The sequence below is a fragment of the Bos javanicus genome, chromosome 15, assembly GCF_032452875.1.
Source record: "Bos javanicus breed banteng chromosome 15, ARS-OSU_banteng_1.0, whole genome shotgun sequence".
Lineage (NCBI taxonomy): Eukaryota > Metazoa > Chordata > Mammalia > Artiodactyla > Bovidae > Bos > Bos javanicus.
The window spans coordinates 76,186,122-76,207,733 of NC_083882.1; the positions used below are offsets into that span (position 1 = coordinate 76,186,122).

Below are 21,612 nucleotides of genomic sequence, written 5' to 3' on the forward strand. Positions count from 1 at the left end.
ACCTACCTTGGAGGTGGCAGGGAAGAGTGGGTGGGAGATGGAGGACCAGGGAGGTTCCTAGTTGAGCAGCTAGAGCAATTAGTGGTCTCGACTCCAGAGCTTGGTCAGAGTTGGAGGTCAGTCAGCCAGAATGGTGTGGAGCATGCCAGCCCTGGGATGAGGTTCCTGCAGTGACCCAGCCTCTCAGCTCACTTCAACGCCCCCAGTCTGGGGATCAGTCAATGGCAGGGCCCTCTCCTGGCCCTCAGTCCATTCTTAACTCTGGCATGTAAGCTGCAGCTGCTTGGTGCAGAGGAAAGCCAGGCCCAGAGCCTGGATGCTGACTTGGTCTGATACCATCTAGCCAGAGTGGCCCTTTCTCTACTGTGTGAGGGTTTCCAGTTTTGGACCGCTGGACATGAGAGCTTTATTAACTCACGTCCCAAGTTCCTGTGAGAAGGGGTTCAGGCCATGCCAACGATATCACAAGCTGCCTTGCACAGAGTGAGAAAGGAGAAAAGGAAGAACCTTACCCTGGGACTTGTCTGGTTCTCAGCTCTGCTTTGAAGCTCCTGATGGCCGAGACCTGGGCCTGGCATTCCCTCTCCCGCCTTCTCCTGCCTTCTCTTTAATACGGCTTTGCTTTGGCCTTGGGAGCTAATATACCTGTGCTCTTGAGCCGAAGATTCTGGAAGGTGGAATTGTCCTACATGCATACACATTCCTGACCTAAGGATGCTCCCTAGTAGAGAAGCACACACACTAAGGAAAAATTATTAGCCACTATGGCAAAACTGCTTTCCTAGAAGGAAAAGTCACACCATAGCAGCAAGTGGTTACCTTTTGGTCCTAGTGAAAGGAGCCTGAACCAAGACAGGCAAGATTATGTGTCCCCTCTGGGCCCAGGAACAGGGAGAAGAGAGGTAGCAAAGGCCTTCAGCTCTAGATATTAACCTCAGAACTGGAGCTCAGGGTTTTTTTGCTGCAGGGCAGGTGCCCACTGCTCCTTTCTGGGCACTACACTGTAGGCACAACCAGTGGGCAGGCTAGGTTTGCCCATAGGGCTCCACAGCTGTGAAACAGTTTGCCTCTTCAGAAGGACAGGCCTCTGTGGCTCTCTCAACTAGCCATACAAGCCAGTGAGATTTGGCAGAGGCTCTGTGACCCACCAGAGCTGGGCACCTAGCTTTGCCCAGCAGCCTGAGTGCCCAGAAGTCCATGTTCTGTGAGAGAATGCACAGGCTTAATCCTCTTAGGGGAGAGAAGTCCAGGAGGAAACATGACCTGGAGGTGCAGGGCAGAGGCACTGGAGGGAGCTGAAAAACCATCAAAAGAATCCCAAGAAGTCAACCATAGGGGCAGGAGGAAAGGCCCCAAGTCTTAGAATGTGAGAAGCCTGCTATGGGGTGTCTGAGTGCAAATGGGGGTACTCTGCAGGAAATACAATTGAGGTGCTAAGTGAGGAGAAGGTGACGTCAAAGTCCTGACATGAGGGAGAAGCTGAGAGAAGCCAAAAGGAAGGGCTCAATTCACCATTAGAAGTGTTATGGGCTGAATAGGGCTTAAATCACTCTTTAGAGAGGAGACCCTTGGGAGAGCCTTTGGGTGGAGGGGTGGGGAGTCCCCTCAAGGGGTGAGCCCTAGTTCCCAGCTGGAGGTGGGGTGTTCCCAGCCTCCAGTGCCAACGTTTGTATTACATTTCATCCTCACGACTACGGGATGGACCATTATCGTCCCCATTTCACAGATGAGAAAAAAATCAAACCTTAGGACTCTTGTCACTAATGCAAAGTCACACCACCTATTCTACTAGGAGAGCCGGGCTGTGACTTCACAGCACCTCACTCCAAAAGTCTGTCGGTCCTAGGAGCCAGCTCCCAACACCCACTAGTGTTTTTCTGCCTTCTTCCACGACTCTCCTTTCCTGACTGCCTTTGTCTGCAGCGAGGGGGTCAACTCGGGTCCCAGGGACCAAGATCCCGCCATTAGTTACCCCATACCCGGGCGCTAGGCCCACCCCAGGAAGAGAGCCCGCAGGGACACAGAGGGCTTTGCGGAAGGGGAAGCTGCTGTTGTTACTGCGTGGGATTGAGGGCGGGGCGGGGCCAAACTCGGGGGACCGCGGGGCTGCGACTTCAGCACCTTGGAGAGCGCAGCGGGGGCGGGGCTCCCGGGTAAGGGGCGGGGCGGGGCGGGGCGTACCCAAGGCCGGCCGAGGACCCGGGAGCGCGCTCGGAGGCGCTCGCGCCAGTCCCGAGAGCGGCGCGCGGTCTGGAGCCGCGCCCTGCCCTGCGCAGGTGCGCCCGCCGCGCAGTCCCCAGCCGATCCCCGCGGCGGCGGCCTCTCGCCGCGCCCGTGCCTCCTTCCCCGCCGCCGCCGCCGCCGCCTCCGCGCCGCGCTCCGCCCGGATGGCCAGGGCTGTGCGGGAGAATGGCGGAGCGAGAGAGCGGCGGCCTGGGCGGGGGGGCCGCGTCCCCGCCTGCCGCCTCCCCGTTCCTGGGGCTGCACATCGCGTCGCCGCCCAATTTCAGGTGAGGCTCTCCGGCCGCCGCGCCCCACCCTTCAGCCTAAATCGATCTGCCCGGGCTCGCCCCACCCCGCACCCGCCCCGCAACACACACTCATGGGAAACCGCAGAACGAGAGGGCGGCGTGGGGATGGGGTCTCTTCCCGAGTCCCCGTCATCCTCAAGTCTAGACTCATGGCCGATGCATATCCGCGGTGCGGCTCCCTCCGCCATTCCGTGTCCGAGGCGAGGAGATCCTGAGCTGGAACTGGAGGAGGGGGCGCGGAGGCCGCCTTCCCTCCGACTTTGGAGCTGCGGCGGGGTCTGGGGTCCGCGTTGAGATCCCGCAGGAGGCAGGAAGCCTGGGACTCTGCCTGCGCCCAGTCGGAAGGCTCCTGTATAGAGGATGGCAGTAGGCTGGGGTGCCCCGCGGGTCCCAGTTTCTTGGGGCGACCGACAGCCTTGGTGCTGGAGAGAGTCGCAGGCCCCTCCCCCAGCCCTGCCTGGCCAGAGGGGCCCAACTCCCAGGCCTGGCGTGGCCAGGACCTTCTGTGGATTGGGACAGCACTGACCTGGTCGGGTGCGTGTAGGTGCCGAACGAAGGCTCAGCCTCAACCCGCGAGATCGAGGCCCGGCTGTGGGAGGGGGAGTCTGGGTTGGAGCCCGCAGGAGTAGCCAGGGATATTGGTGGGGTGGGTCCTGCTGGGGTGAGTACCCTGGACCCTGATCTGACCTCCTCCTTCAGCTCTCTCCCTGCCCCTAGTCTGGCCTTAGGCATCTGGGAGGTGGATTTCGGAGAGGTGGCAGTGGGTGTTGCGGGGGTTGGGATGGACGTCCCTCTGTCCTCATCCTGGCGGGTTGGAGAGGAAGGAGAGGAGGGGTTACCGCTCCAGAGTCCCCAGAAAGAGGCCTCCGTTCCCCATTGTTTGTCCGTGTAATGAGCTGGCGCCTGCCCTTCTCCTGGGGCCCCCACCCGCGCCGGGCCCCAGCTGGGCTCTGGCGCCAGCCCCTCTTCTTGACCAAGGGGTTGCTGGCTCCCCGGCCCTCAGGTGGGCAGGGACCTCCAGGGATCGCTAATGGCCTCATCATCAGGACTAGAAATCTCCCAGAAGGCCCCGAGCTGAGCTGCCAAAGACCAGATGGAGGAGGCCGGGCTCCAGGGCTGGGGGCTTTGTGGTTCGAGCCTCAGAGTAAGGAGGCCGAGGTCTGAGACTCACTCCACCCGGTGTGAACTGCGCTGTCTTCACACCAGTGCTGCCCTCCTTCCAGGAGGGCCCTCTGTGGTGGGAGAGCACAGCCCTCGGACAGACGTGGATGCGAATCCTGGCTCCACCAACTTTCTAGCTGCCTGGCCTGGTCCTGAGTCTCATCTGTTGATGAGCTAATTCATATTGATTCCTTAAGGTGCATCACGTTGGCACTCAACAAGCGTCACCCTTCACACCAGCAGGCATTGAGACGGCTCATTCCTGCTCGGGGCATGTTCCTGGGGCTGGCTGAGGTCTCCCTCCCCACCACTCCGGGCGTCAGGATGGGGCTGCCCATTTTGTAGATGAGGAGACTGAGGTTCAGGAAGGCGGGTGGCTTCCCCGAGGGGAGTCAGGACCTGAGGCTGCATGTTCAGTCCACTCTACCTTCAGGCCCTGCCTCTGGCCCGGAGGACAGCTTGGCCTCCCCTGCCTGCTTCCCCCTCCCCAGGTGAGAGCGCTTGCCATTCCTGCTGCCCCGGCGGGCAGGTTATCCTGGACGCCTGAGGGACAGTGACTGATAAGGAGGGCCCACCAGTGAGTGTGCCCACCCCTGGGCCCGGTGGGCGAGGGTGGCACTGTGCCAAGGCTGAGCGTGGGTTGGCCCTCTGGGACACCAGGGCCTGGTTGTGGAGATGTGAACAGTAAGGCCAGTGTCTCCGGCCCTGAGGCCTGCCCTGCCGGCTCCAGCAGCCCCCGCTGCCCTTTCCCTGGCCGCCTCTCACAGTTCTGAGCTCGGCTGATGGAGCCCGGGGGGAACTGCTCCCCTGTGGCTCTGGCCTGGCTTTGAATCCTGGCTCCGTCCCCTTAGCCACATGCTCAGAGTGGGCGCCGAATGCCTTGGGCCAGTTTTTTCTCCACGATGCCTACTTTGGCCCCTGCTCAGGGCGGCCCTAAGACTTGGATGAAACAACACGGATGAAACAACACATGTTGAGTGTTTCAAGGCTGTGAAGAGCTACATTCACGTAGGGCTGTTCTTGTGGGTATTATTTTGTGTGTGTGTGCACGTGTGTGGACGTGTGTGTGCACACGTGCGTGTGACCCAGCACCACTGTCCGCTTCCAGAAGGCACAAGACGTCAATACCTAAACTTCGGTTTGCTTGAAGCCCGGCACAGAGTAGGTGCTCAGTAAGGCGTTAGTGCTTTATTATTTAACTGGGGATGCAACTGGAGAGTTCAGAGAAGAACGCTGGAAACCCTGCCACTTGGGAGGCCTTTGCTTTGCCCAGGCGCCGTTCTAAGCACTTTTTGTGCAAGGGCACCCAGTCCTGCCCAGAACCACATAAACAGAATCTTGTCGTTATCCCCACTTTGCAGATGAAGAAACTGAGACGGGAAGAGGTTAGATAAGAGGCAGAGGTCGAGTTCAGAGCCACCCTGGAAAGAGAGGACCCAGAGGAATAATGATGGAGGAGAGTTTGTGGAGGGGGACACGGGTGTAGATCTGAGGAGGGCGAGCATTTATTTGCTGAGAGTTGGTGTAAATAAACCTTTTTTTTTTTTTTCTGATTCTAGAAATGCTCCAACCAGTTACTAGTAATTACCTTTGATTCCGGTGTGGGAGAGGGATTTTCACTTATTTCACAAACTTCTGTATTCTTTGAGTTCTTATTTTTACCATAAGCATAAGTTACTTCTGTCACCTACAAAAGAATAAAAGAAAGTTGGATGGTAAAGTGATACATGTTCATTTTAAGGAAATTCTGTGAGAGAATTTAGAGTCTTAGCAGAGGATTCCTTGAGCTAGGTGGCAGGAGGAAGAGGGGGACAGTGGCACAGTCCGTGTGAGAGGCTGCTGGGGGTCAAGTGAGCGGCTTCTCCGGGGTGTGCCGAAGGCGGCGTGGATGAGAGGACCTTAGAGGCCAGCCCACCCCCACCCCCTTCCTTAGCGGGAGACAAGAGAGGCTGAGCGGGTTCTGGAGCGCACACAGCAAGCTGCAGCGGAGCTGGGGCTGCACCGGGTCTCAGGACTCCTTGGACACGATGGTCATGTTCTGGCCCCCACGCTGCCTGGGGGGCGCAGGAGCCGAGGGCCCCCTACTCATCTCTTCACAAAGTTCTGTGTACTCAGCTGTTCTTCGTTCACTCAGCAAGAACTTGCGGGAATTCCCAGTGGTTAGGATTCCACCCTGGCACTGCCAAGGGCCTGGGTTCGATCCCTGGTCGGGGAACTAAAATCCTGTAAGCTGTGCTGCCCGGCTCCCCACCTCACCCCCCAAAAAACCCAAGTACTTGCACCTTGCCAGGCTCACTGAGACATGCCAGAGGTGCAGATGAGGGCCTGGCCTGTCGTGCGGGCGGCGACATGGTCTATGTGGTCGGACAGATAGACAGACAAGGCCTTACCAGACAGGTGGTAGGTGAGCTGGTGACTCGGGCCAGGGGCCTGGAGGGGCCCTGGGTCAGAGCAGGGTCAGCTCAGCGCAGGCTGGGGGGCGAGTGAGGGTCACGCAAGAGGAGGGGTGAAGAGGTAGGGGGTATGTGACACCCAGGCTGGCCCAAGTGCGGAGAGCAGGCGTGCAGGGACGCAAAGGCCCCGTGGGGACCCTGGCCTGTCCCCTCACAAGCAGGGGAGCGCACAGAGGTCTCGGGAAGGACAGCATCAGGTGGTGCCTTGGGCTTCTGATCAGGAGTGGACAGGGAGGCAGGAAGGCCACTGGGAGACCGGCCGTCGTGAGGGTGTGGACGGGGCTCAGGGGAGGGACATTTGGAGGGTAGATTAGCCCCCTCCCCGGGGGACGGGAGAGAGGCGCCTGGGATGAGGCCGGTCCCCTGTGGGAGGTGAGAGGCTTGGCGGGTGGGGGTGATGACGGGCGGGGGTGATGATGTCACTTGAGGCTGAGCCTGAGGTTGCTGATTGAGGGGGGACCCAGTTAGACGGTTCAAGCAGGCAGTTTGTGTGGGGTCTGGAGCTCAAAGAGGAGGATGGGGCTGAGGCCACAGACCCTGGGAGTCTCTGCTCGGAGAGTGAGCAATGACCTGAAGCCTCAGGAGGAACATCGTACCCAGGGAGACAGAGTGAAGGGAGAGGTTGGGAACCTGCCACATTTGGGGGGCAGTGAAAAGCTGCTGCTGTTGGGGCCACCCCAACTCGGCCCTGGGCAGCGCCCCCAGACGGCTGCGATGAGACAGAACGTGGACTCTGCTCACACAGCCGGCTGTGGCCAAGGCAGCATTTCAACCCAGTGATTGGATGTCAGAACCCTAAGTTGGCCTCTGGATTCCTGGGGCCCCAGGGGGACCTGCAGGTTGGGCCCCGGGTCCCCTTCCCGCTCTTGCGCGTCCAGGGCGCTGTCTCTGCAGCCGGCCCTGCTCTTGGATTCATTCAAGAAATCTCTAGGCACGTCCACCGTGGGCCTGGCCTTGCCCGGCACCAGAGACACGGGCAGGGCCCAGGGCCTGCGTCCACCAGCGCTGCTTCTAACAAGCATTTGTTTAGTGCCTGCAGTATACGGCCCCGGGCTTCAAGTGTGGAGCAGAGCGGGGCGGAAGTCAGAGTTACCCCGAGGAAACCGGCTCTGCGAGGGGCGGGGGCTCGGGGGCGTGACCCAGAGCGGACTTGCGGAGAGACGTCCCCCAGATCCCACCGCGTCCCAGGCTGTATTTGTGTCAGGGTCTCTTCCTGTGTGCGAGTCATCACGTGGAGCCATAAGGTGACACGCTCTGTCTTTAGTTCCCACTTTCAACTTTATAGTTGAAAGCACAGACTTTATAACGTTCATCCCAAAGAGTGAGTGAGCAATGCTCCATCGGCTGGAAGACCCCGCGTGCCAGACTCCGCGGTGGTTTCCATTATGGGACACACACCCTTGTGTAGAAAGATTTTGCCAAGGTTGGGATGGTTTCCATAGGATTGTTTCCCGAAAGTCGAGTCACCAGATCCCAGAGTTCTTGCTCCATATCAGCACCAAAGTATTTAAACAGATTAGATGCTTGCTAACCCCAAGCAGGGACTTCCTGGGTGGCCCTAGTGGTAAAGAACCTGCCTGCCAGTGCAGCTGGGCTTCCCTGGTGGCTCAACTGGTAAAGAATCCGCCTGCAGTGCAGGAGACCTGGGTTCGATCCCTGGGTTGGGAAGGTCCCCTGGAGAAGGAAATGGCAACTCACTCCAGTATTCCTGCCTGGAGAATCCCACGGACAGAGGAGCCTGGCGGGCTGCAGCCCATGGGGCTGCAAAAGAGTCGGGCTGAGCACAACCCCAAGTAGGGGTGTTCTTGTGGGACTGGTTTCTTGGGTTGGATTCAGTTTTCAGTGAAGATGACCCCAGTGTGGACAGGGTTGATAAAGGAATTCCAGACCAGAGGAGAAAACCCAGCCTGACCCCAGGGTCCCCCAGAGCTGGGGTGGGATGGAGAGGGGCCTCTGAGGGTGAGGCTGGGCCTGGCGCCCCCCCACTCTGCTGTCTCGGCCAGCAACATCTTCCCAGAGGCCCCCACTACTATCCCAGACATGCAGGCAGGGTGCGGGGCACACAGGAAGTCAGGCTGAAGAGGGAGCTGGCTTTGAGATTTCCGAAGGGGAAGTCTAGAAAGACCTGGGGACACCAGCATTTCATTCATTCAACAGCAGTCGCTGAGCACCTGTCAGGTCAGGCCCCCCACGTGATGCCGCCCTCACGGGCCAATTGCCTCTCAGGGGAGCCTGCCTCTGGTCACAGAGCCCACAGGGAAAATTCCAGTGACTCCCTGCCCCAGGATGCCTGCACGGGGGACCTAGGCCACAGCCGGGCTCTTCGGCCCCATCAGGGAGCCAGTGGGTCAGGAGCCTAAGAGTTGGGAGGGTGGGAGGCGGGGGCAGGATCCACAGGTGCGAATTTGGGCCCCTTCCCGTAAGGATGGGGGGAAGCTGTTAGGGTTCTGAGCTGGGGATGGGTGATAAGACCAGACTTGCATTTCACGAGTTGGTCTTGGTGGCCCCTCGGAGAATGGCCTGTGGGGGAGCCCAAGGGAGGTGGGGAAGCTGCTCGGAGTAGGGCAGCCCAGGCTAGGGTTCGAGAACCCCCTGGGCAGCCGTGATCAGTACTCAGAGGGCGGCAGAGAGACAGGCGGGACCCCTGGACTGCAGCTGACCCCATCACAGCGGGGCCCCGTGAGACATCATGGGGGGACCCATGGTCAGTCAGCTTGCACCCTGACCTCCCTCCCCAGGAGCCAGGAACAGGAAGACAGGAAGAGCCTCTGGGCAGCCAGATGCCTGGCTGGGATTTGGCATTGCTCAGCTTGAAGCCTCAGCACTTTACCATTTAACCCTTGTTTGGCAGGCACTGCTGACTCCACCTCCTCCTGGGTGGAAACAGCAGCTTAGAAAGAGCTGCTCTTGGTGGAATGCAGCTGTGACTGATGGCACATGGCAAGGGAAGGGCCATGACGTAAACATCGAAACACAAGAGACTTGTCTGTCCGTTTAGGGGAGCTCGGCTCAGGCAGGGGGAGCCTGAGGGTGGCACGTTCAGAGGACAGTGAGGAGCCAGAGGGGAGGACTGGGGAGCCAGAGTGGGAGGCGATGAGGTTAACTCAGAAGAGGGGGCCTGGGTGATAAAGACTGACGCCAAAGGTCAGGGGGGGTCTCGAGAAACCAAACCCTTGCCGTAGAGTCGCCAGATGCTAGTGTGGGTGAGACCTTGTGACCCGTCTCACCCAAACGGGCAAGCAGGCCTGGGTGATGAGGGCAGCTGCCTCCGAAGGGCTGGGGTTCCCAGATCTAGAGGCGAAGCTGGGGACCTGACCTGCAGCGGGTCGTGTGTCTCAGCCTGAGCTGTCTTCTGGTGCTCTGGGGGCCGGTTTCTGTGGGGAAGGTGGATCAGTGGGTTCAGGAGGGGACCTTCCTCCTTCCTTCCTGCCCCCACTGCCCCCCTCCCCTCCATCTTTTCCTTCCTCCTCAAGGAGCTGCTCTCCTTGAACTTGGAGGGACTAAGGGTCTGTATGGCTTTCCCTCCACAAAAGGCCTCCTGGGGCTTCAGCTGAGGGACCCAGAACTCCTGGTGCCTGGAGAAGCAGGAGGGAAGGGCAGGGAGTAGGGCAGCGGAGGGCTGGGCAGAGGCGGACGTTGTGGGAGGTGGGTGTGATTTGCAAAGGCGACTCCAGGATTAGTCCAGCCCCTGATCCTTGGTCGGAACCTCCTCACAGCACCCTGTAATTTACATACACTCCACTCAGTAAAGTTTACCAGCACCCAGATGGGGGGCCTCATCTTACATATAGGGAAGCTGCAGACCTATGGCATCTTCTACCTGAGCCTTAGTGTTCCTCATCTGTAAAATGGGCAGAATAAAACCATCTTCCAAGGCTGGAGTGAGGATGAAGGGAGACACAGAGCGTAAAGAAGGTTGGTGGCCAGGGCACAGCAGCCACTCAGGCGACAGGGCGGCTGATCCTCGTGAGGGAAGGAGTTGGGATTTGATCTCAGGCCTCCTGCGTCTGAGCCTGGTATGGCGGCCATTCCACCATCTTGCCTGGCTTAGGAGTAAAAAGTAAGATTGAGGAGCTCCGTGCACTTGCCCCACCGGAGCCAGGGATCAAGTGCGGGCTGCTGAGCCCCAGCCCAGGGTCTGGCCACCGCTGCCCTCGGTGGCCCTCGTTGCTCGTGTGGAGGCTGAGGCAGCTGTCCCTGCCCTCCCCCAGACCTGCCTCCCAGGAAGCAAGAATGTCGGGTGATGCTGAGATTGCATGTGCAGAAACGAGCTGAGAAGCCCCGGCCCAGGTCCAAGCCAGACCCTGCAGGTCTGCTGCGAACACTCTGGTCTGAGAGGAGCCGTGGAGGCTGAGGCTGTCATGGACGGCCATCAGCAGACACATACTGAGTGCATAGTATATGCAAGATGACCTCACCAGCTCTGCCCTCCAGACTTTGCTGGCAGGGGGGACCTTTATTTTTCACCTGCTGGGTGCAGGGTGGGGATGGAGTGTCAGCTCCGTCTACTTTGCAGCCTCCTGAGAGGACGGGAAGGGTGCTCAATGCAGGCCTCTTCCCCTCTGCTCCTTCACACTGTCTTCCCTCCACGCACAGGGTGACACCAACCGCAAACAGGAGGAATGACGGACCGGTGAGCGCTGACTGGAGGGCTGTGAGGCGCTGACACCGGGGGCCAGGAGGGCTTCCTGGAGGAGTGGGCTTAACCAAACCTTCTCCCAGCAGGCACAGGTTGAAAGCCTGCCACGTGCTTCATCCAAGCACTGGGTTAGACACTTGGGAGGCAGATGCAAGAGATGAAGCTTCACACACAGTTGTGCAAAGGGTGGTGTTTCTTCTGCCTCATCGTGGTGGGTGTGGGGTGAGCGATGTGCAGGCATGGGGAAACTGAGGCAGACTGGCCAGGGCAGAGGCCTGGGACTGCAGAGGCAGGAGCTAGGCCAGGCTGGGCAGTGAGGACAAGAACATGCAGACGTGTGCGGGGGTCCCAGGCCCCCAAGGGTCGTCTGAAGGCACGTCTGGGCTAGTCACCCAACGGTCCTGCTGCTGCCTGGTGCCAGCTGAGTCCCAGGGGCGCCTTCTCGTGATAGGCCAGGCTGCCAGTGTGTGTTCCCCACCTGATCAGTACCACTGCAGATGGGTTATCAGCCCAGGATCAGAGATGCCACCCTGCGCCAGACCAGGCAGGGCTGCCCTGACTTCCTCCCCAGCCTGCCCCTACCTCCACGCCCTGCCCCAGCCCGGGGAACCTACCACCCTTGGGCTCCAGGTCAGAAGAGGCCTTCAAGAGCACATTGTCCATCTGCTACCTCAGCCGATCAGAATCCCTCCGTGCCGTTCCTCCAGGGGTCTTCCAGCTTCTACTGCTGCCACCCCGCAGTGCCAGGAGTCTCTTGGGCCCCCAGGCTGCCCTTCCTGCCCTGCCCTGGGAGATCCACACATGACCTGCCCCTTAGCCCTGGCCTTGGAGCCTCCTTTGCCTCCAGGCACTTCCTGGTTGGAAGGACAGACCCCTGGGGAAGGGGGCCGGGTTCTGTCTGCACCCAGGTGGGCAACAGAAGCAGCCCAGACCCACCCCAGGCAGCGCTGTCTGTGAGCCCACAGAAACCTGCCTGATGAGCTGCGGGGGCTGAGCATCCCTTTGTGGAGAATTTTGGAAGCACAGCCCCTCAACCCCACACCCATTTCACCACCAGGAGCCCTAATTGTGCTGCTGGCCCTTTAAAAGCAGATCGGGGCTGGCTTTTGGGGGGAAACAACCCAGATTTCTGCCATCTGCATCCAAGCTTGGGCCAGGGAGGGGGGGCCACCCCAGCCCCCGACAGGATCGGGGCATTGGAAGGGCAGGAGGAGCCCGACATTGATTGCAGTAACCTGATCCCGCAGGGGAGGCGGCCGCGACAGCAGCGGCTGCGAAGGGCCGGGGGAGGAAGCTGCCTGCAGCTGAGGGCTGGCGGGGCAGAGCTGGGGTCGGCAGCCAGCCGCTGCCTCCTCTCCCGGCCCATCTATTTTTAATGAGCTCCCCAGGCTTCTGCAGCAGGCTGGACACAGAAAGGCAGGCCCAGGCCGCGGAGGCCGGAGGCCCCAGCCCTGCCCCGAGCCCTGGCCCCCACCCCCACCCTTCTGGGCATGAGAGGGCGGCCCTGGGGCCCCGCAGCCCCCCGGCCGGGCAGGGCTCTCCATGCAGCTGGTGCTGAAGATGGATTCAAGCCCAGACAATGACAGCTGGTTGGAGGATCAGTGGGAGCACTGGTAGGGGTTTGGGGCCTGGCGTGGGGGAGGGGGAAGCTCAGGGGCGGCTCCACGGGGCTCCGGGTCTGTGTTTGGTTTGGGGGGAAGGCCGGAGGCAGGGGGTGTGGCCTCCTAGGACCCCCTGGGGCTGAGCCCACCACCTCTCCTGGGTGACCTTGGACTAGTGAGTCTCCATTCTCTATGCCTCAATCTCCTGGTATTGAAGAAAAGACTCAGAATTCTCCCCAACTTCCTTAACAGAGTTCTCCCACTGTCCCACCCACACGGGCAGATACCCAGGGCTGGGGCTGAGTAGGGGCTGGCACAGCCCGCCACTCTGGGGCGGGGGCCGGCCTTGCGGTGACAGGGTCCTAGTACAGCGAGTTAGAGTTCCCATGCTTTGAGTGGGGTCTCTTGAGTCCAGGACACCTCCAGCTTATCCCAGCCCCACCATGGGCAACCTCCCGTCCGGGGCCCACATGCCAGGCAGGAGGATTTTGCATTGGAATTGATGAGACCAAGAGCACAGAACGGGGCACTGTCTTTCCTAGAACTGGATAAAGCTGGATTGATACCAGGCTCCCCTTCACCTGCTCCCAGGACTTCCGAGGGTGGGACCTCCTGGGCCAGGGGCACGGAGTGCCCCTCTGAGCTGGGGCGGGGCCTCTGCCAGTACCCTGGGTTCTGTCCCCGAGGTGCACAGGGAGGCCCCACTCCTGGACCCCCTTGGAGTCTCTTCTCGATGCTCTGCCTCCTCCATGGGTGAACTGGAGTCAAGTCAATGCCTTGACTCTGGAAGCCATTTCTTTGGCAGAGCCGAGGCTCTGACCAGCTGGGCCTTCTAGGCACAGCCTCGTGGTTGACAGCAGGGTGGAAACTCCCAGCCGGGTAGAGCTAGGGTGACCCAGAGCCCTCCCTTCCAGTCCTTGCCGGGAGACCTGCCTTTTGATCTGAGCCCTGAACTTGCCCTGCCTGTTCAGTACCCCTTGCATTGAGGCAGGCAGACCTCAGGTCCCATCCTCTAGGGGCTGTGATATGTCGAGGGGCCGCCCCTCGGAAGAGGTACGAGGGAGGCATCAGGGTCCTCGGCCCACCGCCAGCAGTCCCCTGAGTGGTAACTTTGGCTTCTTGTCCCCACCAGGCTCACCCATGACATCAGCCTGGAGGAGTTTGAGGATGAAGACCTCTCCGAGATCACCGATGAGTGTGGCATCAGCCTGCAGTGCAAAGACACTTTATCTTTACGGGTAAGGGTGGGGTGGATGGGATGGGTAGGGACAGGAGGGAGGGTATCCCTGTATCTAGAGGGGCTCTCAGGGGTCTGTGTGGCACTCCCATCTAAGGAAATAACATGCAGGAAACATCCAGGACCATGCTTGGCACATCTTGAGTGCTCAGATTTTTTATTTATTATGTATTTATTTATTTTGCCAGGGGCAAAGGTAGGAGACAGCTCCTTCGGTTGCCCACAAGAAGGGAGACAGCAGGAAGTCTTGAGGCCTAGGACAGTAGCAGTTAGAACCAGAATTAAGGGAAGGCTCAGGACTACCCTAAATCCTTTCAAAAGCTTCCTTGGCAGAGGGCCTGAGGCAGTGTAGGGTGGAGTCCAGTGAAATCTGCAGTGCTTTGGGGCAGGAGAAAAGAGCCAGGGCACTCCCTTGACTACATGGCACCAAACACACCACGAGCCCTGCGGACCCCCTCTGGCCCACTGTCCTAAAGGTCCCTCTGGAAGGTTAATCCAGCATTGCTGCTCTGGGCCCCCATGGCTTTGCCATAGGACAGAGGGCTCTCTCAGCTGCCAAAGGTCTGAATCCTGCCCGGAGGGAGGTCCCCAGCGTCTGGGGAGACCCAGTCAGACAGAGATCCCTCATGTCTTTTCAGAACAGGAAAAAGAGGCCACAGGCCAAGAGATGGAAAGCAAGCGTGCAGCTAGGTTGCAGAGCCCAGAGTCCCTCTCAGCCCCCAGGAGGGTGGGCGGCCGGAGTAGGCATGCTGTTGGGAGGATGTTAGCAAAGGAGAGCCGCAGTGTGAGTTGGGGTGGGGTGCCTCTGTGTTGACCTCCTTTTGCCCCCAGAGATTCTGTAAGTCCTGCTAGGCAAGAGGAAACCGAGGGGTGGGGCTAAACTCTACCGCATGCTTTACGCCCCACCCCCACCCCGGCCAGGCCTGGAGGGGTGGAGGCAGAGCCCACTGCTTCTGGACTAATACAGCTTCTTTGGGACTCCCACACCATCATCTTGGATGACTTGTACAAGCAGAGCCTTGGTGTATGTGGGGCCTTAGCCAAGCTCCAGGGGACTATCACGTTTTCTTGCCAGTAAATCCTCGCCTCTCTGGGACGCTGGGAGGCAGTTAACTGGTGAGGGAATTGGGAGAGTCAGGGGATCTGTCCAAGGTGCCAGTGAGTTAATGGCAGGCCTGGAACTAGAACGGAGCTCTGGACTGTCAAAGTTAGGCTGGCCCGAGAGAAGACCTCAGGTTGGAGGGTCCTTAGCCTGAGGACGGAGGAGGGTGTGGATGCCACTGCCTCCTGCGGGTGCTCGCCACCTGCTCCTTCCCGCCCGGCATCCCTCTTCCGGCCGCGCTCTGGTCCTCCTGTCCGCACTGCGGCCCTCCGGGCTGAGACTATTTCCTGAGTTTCCCTTACTGCCCACTTCAAAAACTAACCCCGGTCTCCATCCCTTGTGGGGCCCTGAACAGCTCAGCGACCCCTCCGTCCTCAGTCCCCATGGCAACAGCGGTGACTTCACTCTGGGCTCGGTTTACTACTCGGGTGAGGTCACCGGCCGTTGCCAAGGGAACGAGGGGGTTGCAAAGAGTCGGAAAGCGGGGGACCGTGGGCGCGGGGATCGGTGTGGACTGCCAAAGGTGCGGACTGACATGCGGAGGAGGAGGCGGCCTCGCGCGTCCTCGAGGGGGTGGGAGGGCACGGCCCCCTCTCGCGGGGCTCCTTGCCGCTCTCCCTGCCTCCCCCTCTTTGCGGCCGCGGAATGGGCTCGCCCGCGCCGGGTGTGGGGCGGGGGGGGGCGGTGCTCGGCCGCTTGGGCCCCGCCCCCGCCCGGCCCCCTGACGCCCCTCCGTCCGCGCCGCGCAGCCCCCACGCGCCGGGCTGCTCTCCGCGGGCGGCGGCGGCGGCGGGGGGAGCCGGCTGCAGGCCGAGATGCTGCAGATGGACCTGATCGATGCGGCGGGGGACACTCCCGGCGCCGAGGACGACGAGGAGGAGGAGGAGCGCGCCGCGCGGCGGCCGGGAGCGGGGCCACCCGAGGCCGAGCCCCGCCAGGAGACGGCGCCCCGCGGCCAGAGCCAAGGGCAGGGCCAGGGCCCGGGCCCAGGCAGCGGAGACACGTACCGGCCCAAGCGGCCCACCACGCTGAACCTCTTCCCGCAGGTGCCGCGGTCTCAGGTGAGGCGGGGCCGGGGCTCAGGGGGCGGCGCCGCGGGGCGGGGCTCCGGCAGGTGTCCTCAGGGTCCCGGCAAGGGCCGCGGAGCCGGCAGGGCTGCGCGAGTCAAAGAAGTCTCCAGCCTGGTGATGCTTGCTTGGCCTAGCTTTCCCAGGGGGAGGTCCCTGGAGAGGTGATCGCTGAAGGCAGGCAGAATCCGCCCTAAGTGAGACGGGCCGAGTAGGTCTGGCTGGGTTTCGAGCCTCGAGATGAGACGTGGAAGGAATGTAGGGACTGAGAGGGGCAGGGGGAAGATGCTCCTGGAGAGGGAAGTAGGGGATTGGGAGAACAGGGGTTGTCAGGGTGTCGGGGTTCCTGGTGAACGTGGGGCAGAAGCAGGGCCTGGAGAAAAGGGCACGTGAGGTGACCGCGTAGGAAAAGTCAGGGGAAGTTGTGAGGAGTTGTGGCTGGGGAGCAACCGGCGCTTTGAAATTCGGGCAGCTGAGAATTCCCGGGAGGCAGGGAAGAGAAATGGGAGGCGGAGCTGCTGGGCTGAGTTGGGGGCCTAGGGCCCCTGGGCTGGGTGGCTGGATGCCAAGAACGGTTGAATGAGGTGGGGGGAGAGCCCGCGGTGGGCCATTGTCTCCCAGGCCCAGTCTGGGGAGGTTCAGAGGAGCAGCCTGGGGAGCTGGGGCTGTGGGTGGAGGGTGCAGGGGCTGCAGAGGGAGAATCGGTCCCTTTCCCAGGATCCTCTCTGGTGGGTTTTGGCAGCCAAATTCATGAATGTGCGAGCCTGTGAGGGTGTTCTCAGGGCAGGGGGCTTAAGGTGTCTGTAGGGAGCCTTGTATATAGGCATTGTGGAGAGGGGTCCCAGGGGCAGGAGAATGTGGGGTGTGTGGCCCGGAGACCCAGGGAGGAGGGCCTCTGACAATTACATCTGTCATTCCTACGTTGTGTGCTCCTGGCGGGGAGGGGTGGGGGAACTGAGTCCTGGAGCCATCATTTGTATGATTCATCCCAGTCCCCCAGGCCAGCTGCTGCGGAGACCCTTCTTCCCACCTTTCAGGCTTTATGATCACGTCCCTGCCCCTTCCCTAGGCCATGGCTTCCCAGGCTCCAGGGGAGTAGGGCTGGGAGTGAGCATCTTCCCTGTAAACCCTCCACGTCTGAGACCCCGGGATGGCTCTGTCCCTGGATGGCTCTGGCTCCGCTCCCCACTCACCACCAATGTTGGCCGTTGCCACTTTCATTGAGGCCAATGAGAGCATCTCCCCGAGACCCAGCCAGCTTCCCTGGGCCCAGGGGGTGGGCTGTCCCACGTCAGCAGGCCTGGCCAGGAAGGTTGTGACTTGCCACCCCTCCTGCCTGCGCCAGAGGGCTCAGGCCCTTGGCAAAGTGGAAGGGGGGGCAGGGGCAGCAGCAAATGGCCTAGGGCTGGCCTGGGGGGGCAGGGTCAGGGCCTCCCTGTGCCGGGCACTGCTGAGCGCCTCTGTCACAAGGGCCTTTTGTTCCCTGCACAGGACACACTGAATAATAACTCTCTGGGCAAGAAGCACAGTTGGCAGGATCGGGTGTCGAGATCATCCTCGCCGCTGAAGACAGGTAAGTGAGGACCCTTCCCTTGCCTGAACCCCAGCTGTGGCCAGCAGTGGTCCTGGAGCCTGCCGCAGGCCCGCGGGGAGGCCCCACCGTGTCTTGGTGTCTGTGTCCAAGGGCCGGGTGAGGGCGCTGCCTTCAGCCCCGCCCCGCCTGCTCTCCAGGGGAGCAGACGCCTCCGCATGAGCACATCTGCTTGAGCGATGAACTGCCGCCCCCCAGCAGCCCCGCACCCACCAAGGATCGAGGCACCTCCACGGACAGCCCCTGCCGCCGAAGCGCCGCCACCCAGATGGCGCCTCCCGGTGGGCCCCCTGCCGCCCCCGCGGGTGGCCGGAGCCACTCGCACCGCGACCGCATCCACTACCAGACGGACGTGCGGCTGGAGGCCACCGAGGAGATCTACCTGACGCCCGTGCAGAGGCCCCCGGACCCTGCGGAGCCCACCTCCGCCTTCCTGCCGCCCGCCGAGAGCCGGATGTCAGTCAGCTCCGACCCCGACCCCGCCGCCTATCCCGCCAGTACCGGGCGGCCACACCCCTCTATCAGCGAGGAGGACGAGGGCTTCGACTGCTTGTCGTCTCCGGAGCGGGCCGAGCCGCCAGCCGGAGGATGGCGTGGGAGCCTGGGGGAGCCGCCGCCACCTCCGCGGGCCTCGCTGAGCTCGGACACCAGCGCCCTATCCTACGACTCGGTCAAGTATACGCTGGTGGTGGATGAGCACGCACAGCTGGAGCTGGTGAGCCTGCGGCCGTGCTTCGGCGACTACAGCGACGAGAGCGACTCGGCCACCGTCTACGACAACTGCGCCTCTGCCTCCTCCCCCTACGAGTCGGCCATCGGGGAGGAGTACGAGGAGGCCCCCCGGCCGCGGCCCCCCACCTGCCTCTCGGAGGACTCCACGCCGGACGAACCCGACGTCCACTTTTCCAAGAAGTTCCTGAACGTCTTCATGAGCGGCCGCTCTCGCTCCTCCAGTGAGTGCGCAGCAGGGAGCTGCAGGGGGAGCTGGGGGAGGTGTCCCTGGGAGGCGGCCCCAGGTCCACCTGGTCACGGCATTAGGGCTGAGCCGGGGGCTGGGACGATCCTCTCCCAGCTTGTCTCTGTCGCCTACAGGTGCAGAGTCCTTCGGGCTCTTCTCCTGCGTCATCAACGGGGAAGAGCAGGAGCAGACCCACCGGGCCATATTCAGGTGAGAGCTGAGGGCCGCTTGGCAGGCAGGAGCTGGCCACACCCTCCTGGCCTCCACCGTCACCACATAGCCTAAACCCAGCCCCTGCACTCAGCCCCAGGACAGTGTCCACCCTCTAGGAACCTGGAGTTCAGACACAGAGTGGACGGTCTCAGAGTGATGTGTTTGCTGCCAGAGCCCAAGAGGGTGCCCAGCAGACACCCCTGACCACACATTAAAACCCACCAGCCCCTCACCCTGCCCCTCGTGGAAATAGTCCCTACCCATGACCCCTCACTTAGAACTTCCCTGTAGCTCAGATAGTAATGAATCTGCCTGCAATCCAAAGACCCAGGTTTGATCCCTGGGTCAGGAAGATCCTTTGGAGAAAGGCATGGCAACCCACTCCAGTATTCTTGCCTGGAGAATCCCATGGACAGAGAAGCCTGGCAGGCTACAGTCTGTGGAGTTGCAGAGTTGGACACTACTGAGAAACTAACACTACCACCATCATGACCTCTCACAGTTGATCTGTGGCCTTGCTCCCTTAGCTGTGATTTCCTTGGTGGCAGATGCATGTCTGATTGACCTCGGTCCTCTCCTCCCGGCCCTAGGAGTCACGGGCACACGGGATGCTGTGCAAATGTTTATTGAACCAGTGATGTCGATGTAGCTCCCCGACCCCAGAGCAGGGTGGGGATACAGATGTCTGGTTGAAGGGGCCCAGGCAGTGAATTCCTGATGGGCCCTCACTGGGGACAGGTTTGTGCCTCGACATGAAGACGAGCTCGAGCTGGAGGTGGACGACCCTCTGCTGGTGGAGCTGCAGGCCGAGGACTACTGGTACGAGGCCTACAACATGCGCACGGGAGCCAGGGGCATCTTCCCTGCCTACTACGCCATCGAGGTCACCAAGGAGCCTGAACACATGGCAGGTAGTGTTCCTTCCCCTGCCCTGGTGCCCCGGGGCCCCCACGTCAGCCCTGCCCCCATCACTCCTGGGCTGACTGGTGCTCCAGATCTCAGCCTCCCAGGGAGGGGGCCTGAGAAACGTGAGGCCCAGCCCAGCAGGGTCAACCCCGGGGGCGGGGGTGGTGGCCCTCTGTGGGTCTGCCTGCTGCTCATTCCACACTTCCTTTCCAGCCCTGACCAAAAACAGTGACTGGGTGGACCAGTTCCGGGTGAAGTTCCTGGGCTCCGTCCAGGTCCCCTATCACAAGGGCAATGATGTCCTCTGTGCCGCTATGCAAAAGGTAGCTACTCTGCTGGGGAGGGCACCCACCCCCGGCCTGGTCCCCCATCCTCTCCTGGGGAGAGGGGCGCCAGCCTGACGTCCCATCCTGCACCCACAGATCGCCACCACCCGCCGGCTCACCGTGCACTTTAACCCGCCCTCCAGCTGCGTCCTAGAGATCAGCGTGCGGGGCGTGAAGATCGGCGTCAAGGCTGACGACTCCCAGGAAGCCAAGGTGACGGCCCGGGGCTCCCCCTGCTCTCCCACCAGATTCCCAACCTGTGCTCCCATGGGCTGACGACCACCCTCTTCTCCCTCCTGTAGGGGAATAAATGTAGCCACTTTTTCCAGTTAAAAAACATCTCTTTCTGTGGATACCATCCAAAGAACAACAAGTAAGAGGGGAAAGGGGCAGAGGCGGGCGTGCTGGCTCAGGATGCTTGCGGTTCAGCCCGGGGCCTGGCGTGCGTCCCAGGGGCCGGAGCCCCTGTCCCGCCCAGACGGACTGCTCTCCCTCCGCAGGTACTTTGGGTTCATCACCAAGCACCCTGCTGACCACCGGTTTGCCTGCCACGTCTTTGTGTCTGAAGAATCCACCAAAGCGCTGGCAGAATCTGTGGGGTGAGTATGTGCGTCCTGCTGAGCTCCCAGCCCTGGCCTGAGGGCCCCAGCACACTCCTCGGGCTCAGCAACACCCCCAGGTCTCCTAGCGCCTCTGCACAGCACCCTCGGCTCACGCAGGGAGGGCTGGGCGGTCCTGCAGTCCCGACTTTATAGTCGCTGGGCCCTTTCTTCACTTGCAATCTTATTCAGGCAACACCATGTGTAGAGAACAGAGCTGAGCAGCTCTGACCGAGGCGGGGTTGGGAAACAGAGTCCGGAATAGGGACCCCGACGCTCCAGGGTGGAAACCCCGAAACCCCGGGGGGAGATCCTGCCCCTCCCTGGTGACGCCTGGGTGTCTGCCTGCCTCCTAGGAGAGCGTTTCAACAGTTCTACAAGCAGTTTGTGGAGTACACCTGCCCCACAGAAGACATCTACCTGGAGTAGCGGCAGCGCCACCCCGCCCTCGCACCCCCGGGCCAGGGCCAGGACAGCGGGCTGCTGACAGGATGTGGCACTGCTTGAGGGGGCACTTGGCACTGCCAGAGGAAGGGCAGCGGGGGGCTGCTGGCCGGGGTGGGGGAGGGCAGGGGCTACCGGGAGAAGCGAATGCAGTCTATTGTAATATATGGGGTTAAACTCACCTGTGGAGGATGGTGTGGGCTGCCCAGGGGTTGGGAGGGCGCGGGGCTGGGGGAGGATGAAGCCTCCTGCCAGGACGGGGTGCCCTCCTAGGAGCAGAGGGCTCTGTCTCATCTTGGGCCTCCCTCACTTCCCCCCTACCAGGGCCTCTGGCTGGCAGCTCCTGCCTCGACAAAGCCCGTGCCGCCTGCAAGTGCCCACCCCAGCCCTGCCCCCAACTCCCAACCCCCAGCCGCGTGGGCCCCCGAGCTCGCGCCGAGTCCAGCCCCTCCTGAGGACTCTGTGGTCAGGAAACGGCCGCAGGTGGGGGATGCCATCCCCATTCCCAGCTCTGTCACCGGTGTGGCCTCTGGACCGACAGCTCCCACCGCAACCCCGCTGGCACGCTGGCCCCCTGGCAGGCGTGGGGGTCCCCACGGGGAGGGGAGAGCACAGCAGCGGGGGCCCTGCCTCAGCAGGAAAAGGAGGCTCTGCCCTGGCCCCGGGCCAGCCGGGGCCTCTTGGCTGCTTCAGCTGTAGCCCCATTCTAGGTCCTGTGACCCCGGCCTCAACTATTAAAGTGCCATTTCCTGTCGGGACCGCACTGGGTGTCATCTGCTTGGAC

General features: G+C 61.5%; 1 protein-coding gene across 3 annotated transcripts; it reads left to right on the forward strand.

Annotated features, from left to right (window-relative positions):
• Positions 1 to 2,219: 2,219 nt before the first annotated feature.
• MAPK8IP1 (mitogen-activated protein kinase 8 interacting protein 1) lies at positions 2,220 to 21,591 on the forward strand. 3 transcript variants are annotated; one of them, XM_061381258.1, is made up of 12 exons: positions 2,220 to 2,510; positions 13,518 to 13,623; positions 15,474 to 15,785; positions 17,283 to 17,364; positions 17,523 to 18,335; positions 18,475 to 18,550; positions 19,292 to 19,464; positions 19,673 to 19,782; positions 19,882 to 19,998; positions 20,088 to 20,158; positions 20,286 to 20,384; positions 20,741 to 21,591. In XM_061381258.1, the coding sequence occupies exons 1-12, from the start codon at positions 2,410 to 2,412 to the stop codon at positions 20,811 to 20,813; spliced, it is 2,133 nt and encodes a 710-aa protein (XP_061237242.1). In that variant the 5' UTR covers positions 2,220 to 2,409; the 3' UTR covers positions 20,814 to 21,591. The 3 variants fall into 3 exon arrangements, with proteins under 3 accessions (XP_061237242.1, XP_061237243.1, XP_061237241.1); XM_061381259.1 differs by lacking the exon at positions 2,220 to 2,510 and adding an exon at positions 10,632 to 12,397; XM_061381257.1 differs by lacking the exons at positions 2,220 to 2,510; positions 13,518 to 13,623 and adding an exon at positions 13,682 to 15,247.
• The last annotated feature ends 21 nt before the right edge of the window (positions 21,592 to 21,612 follow it).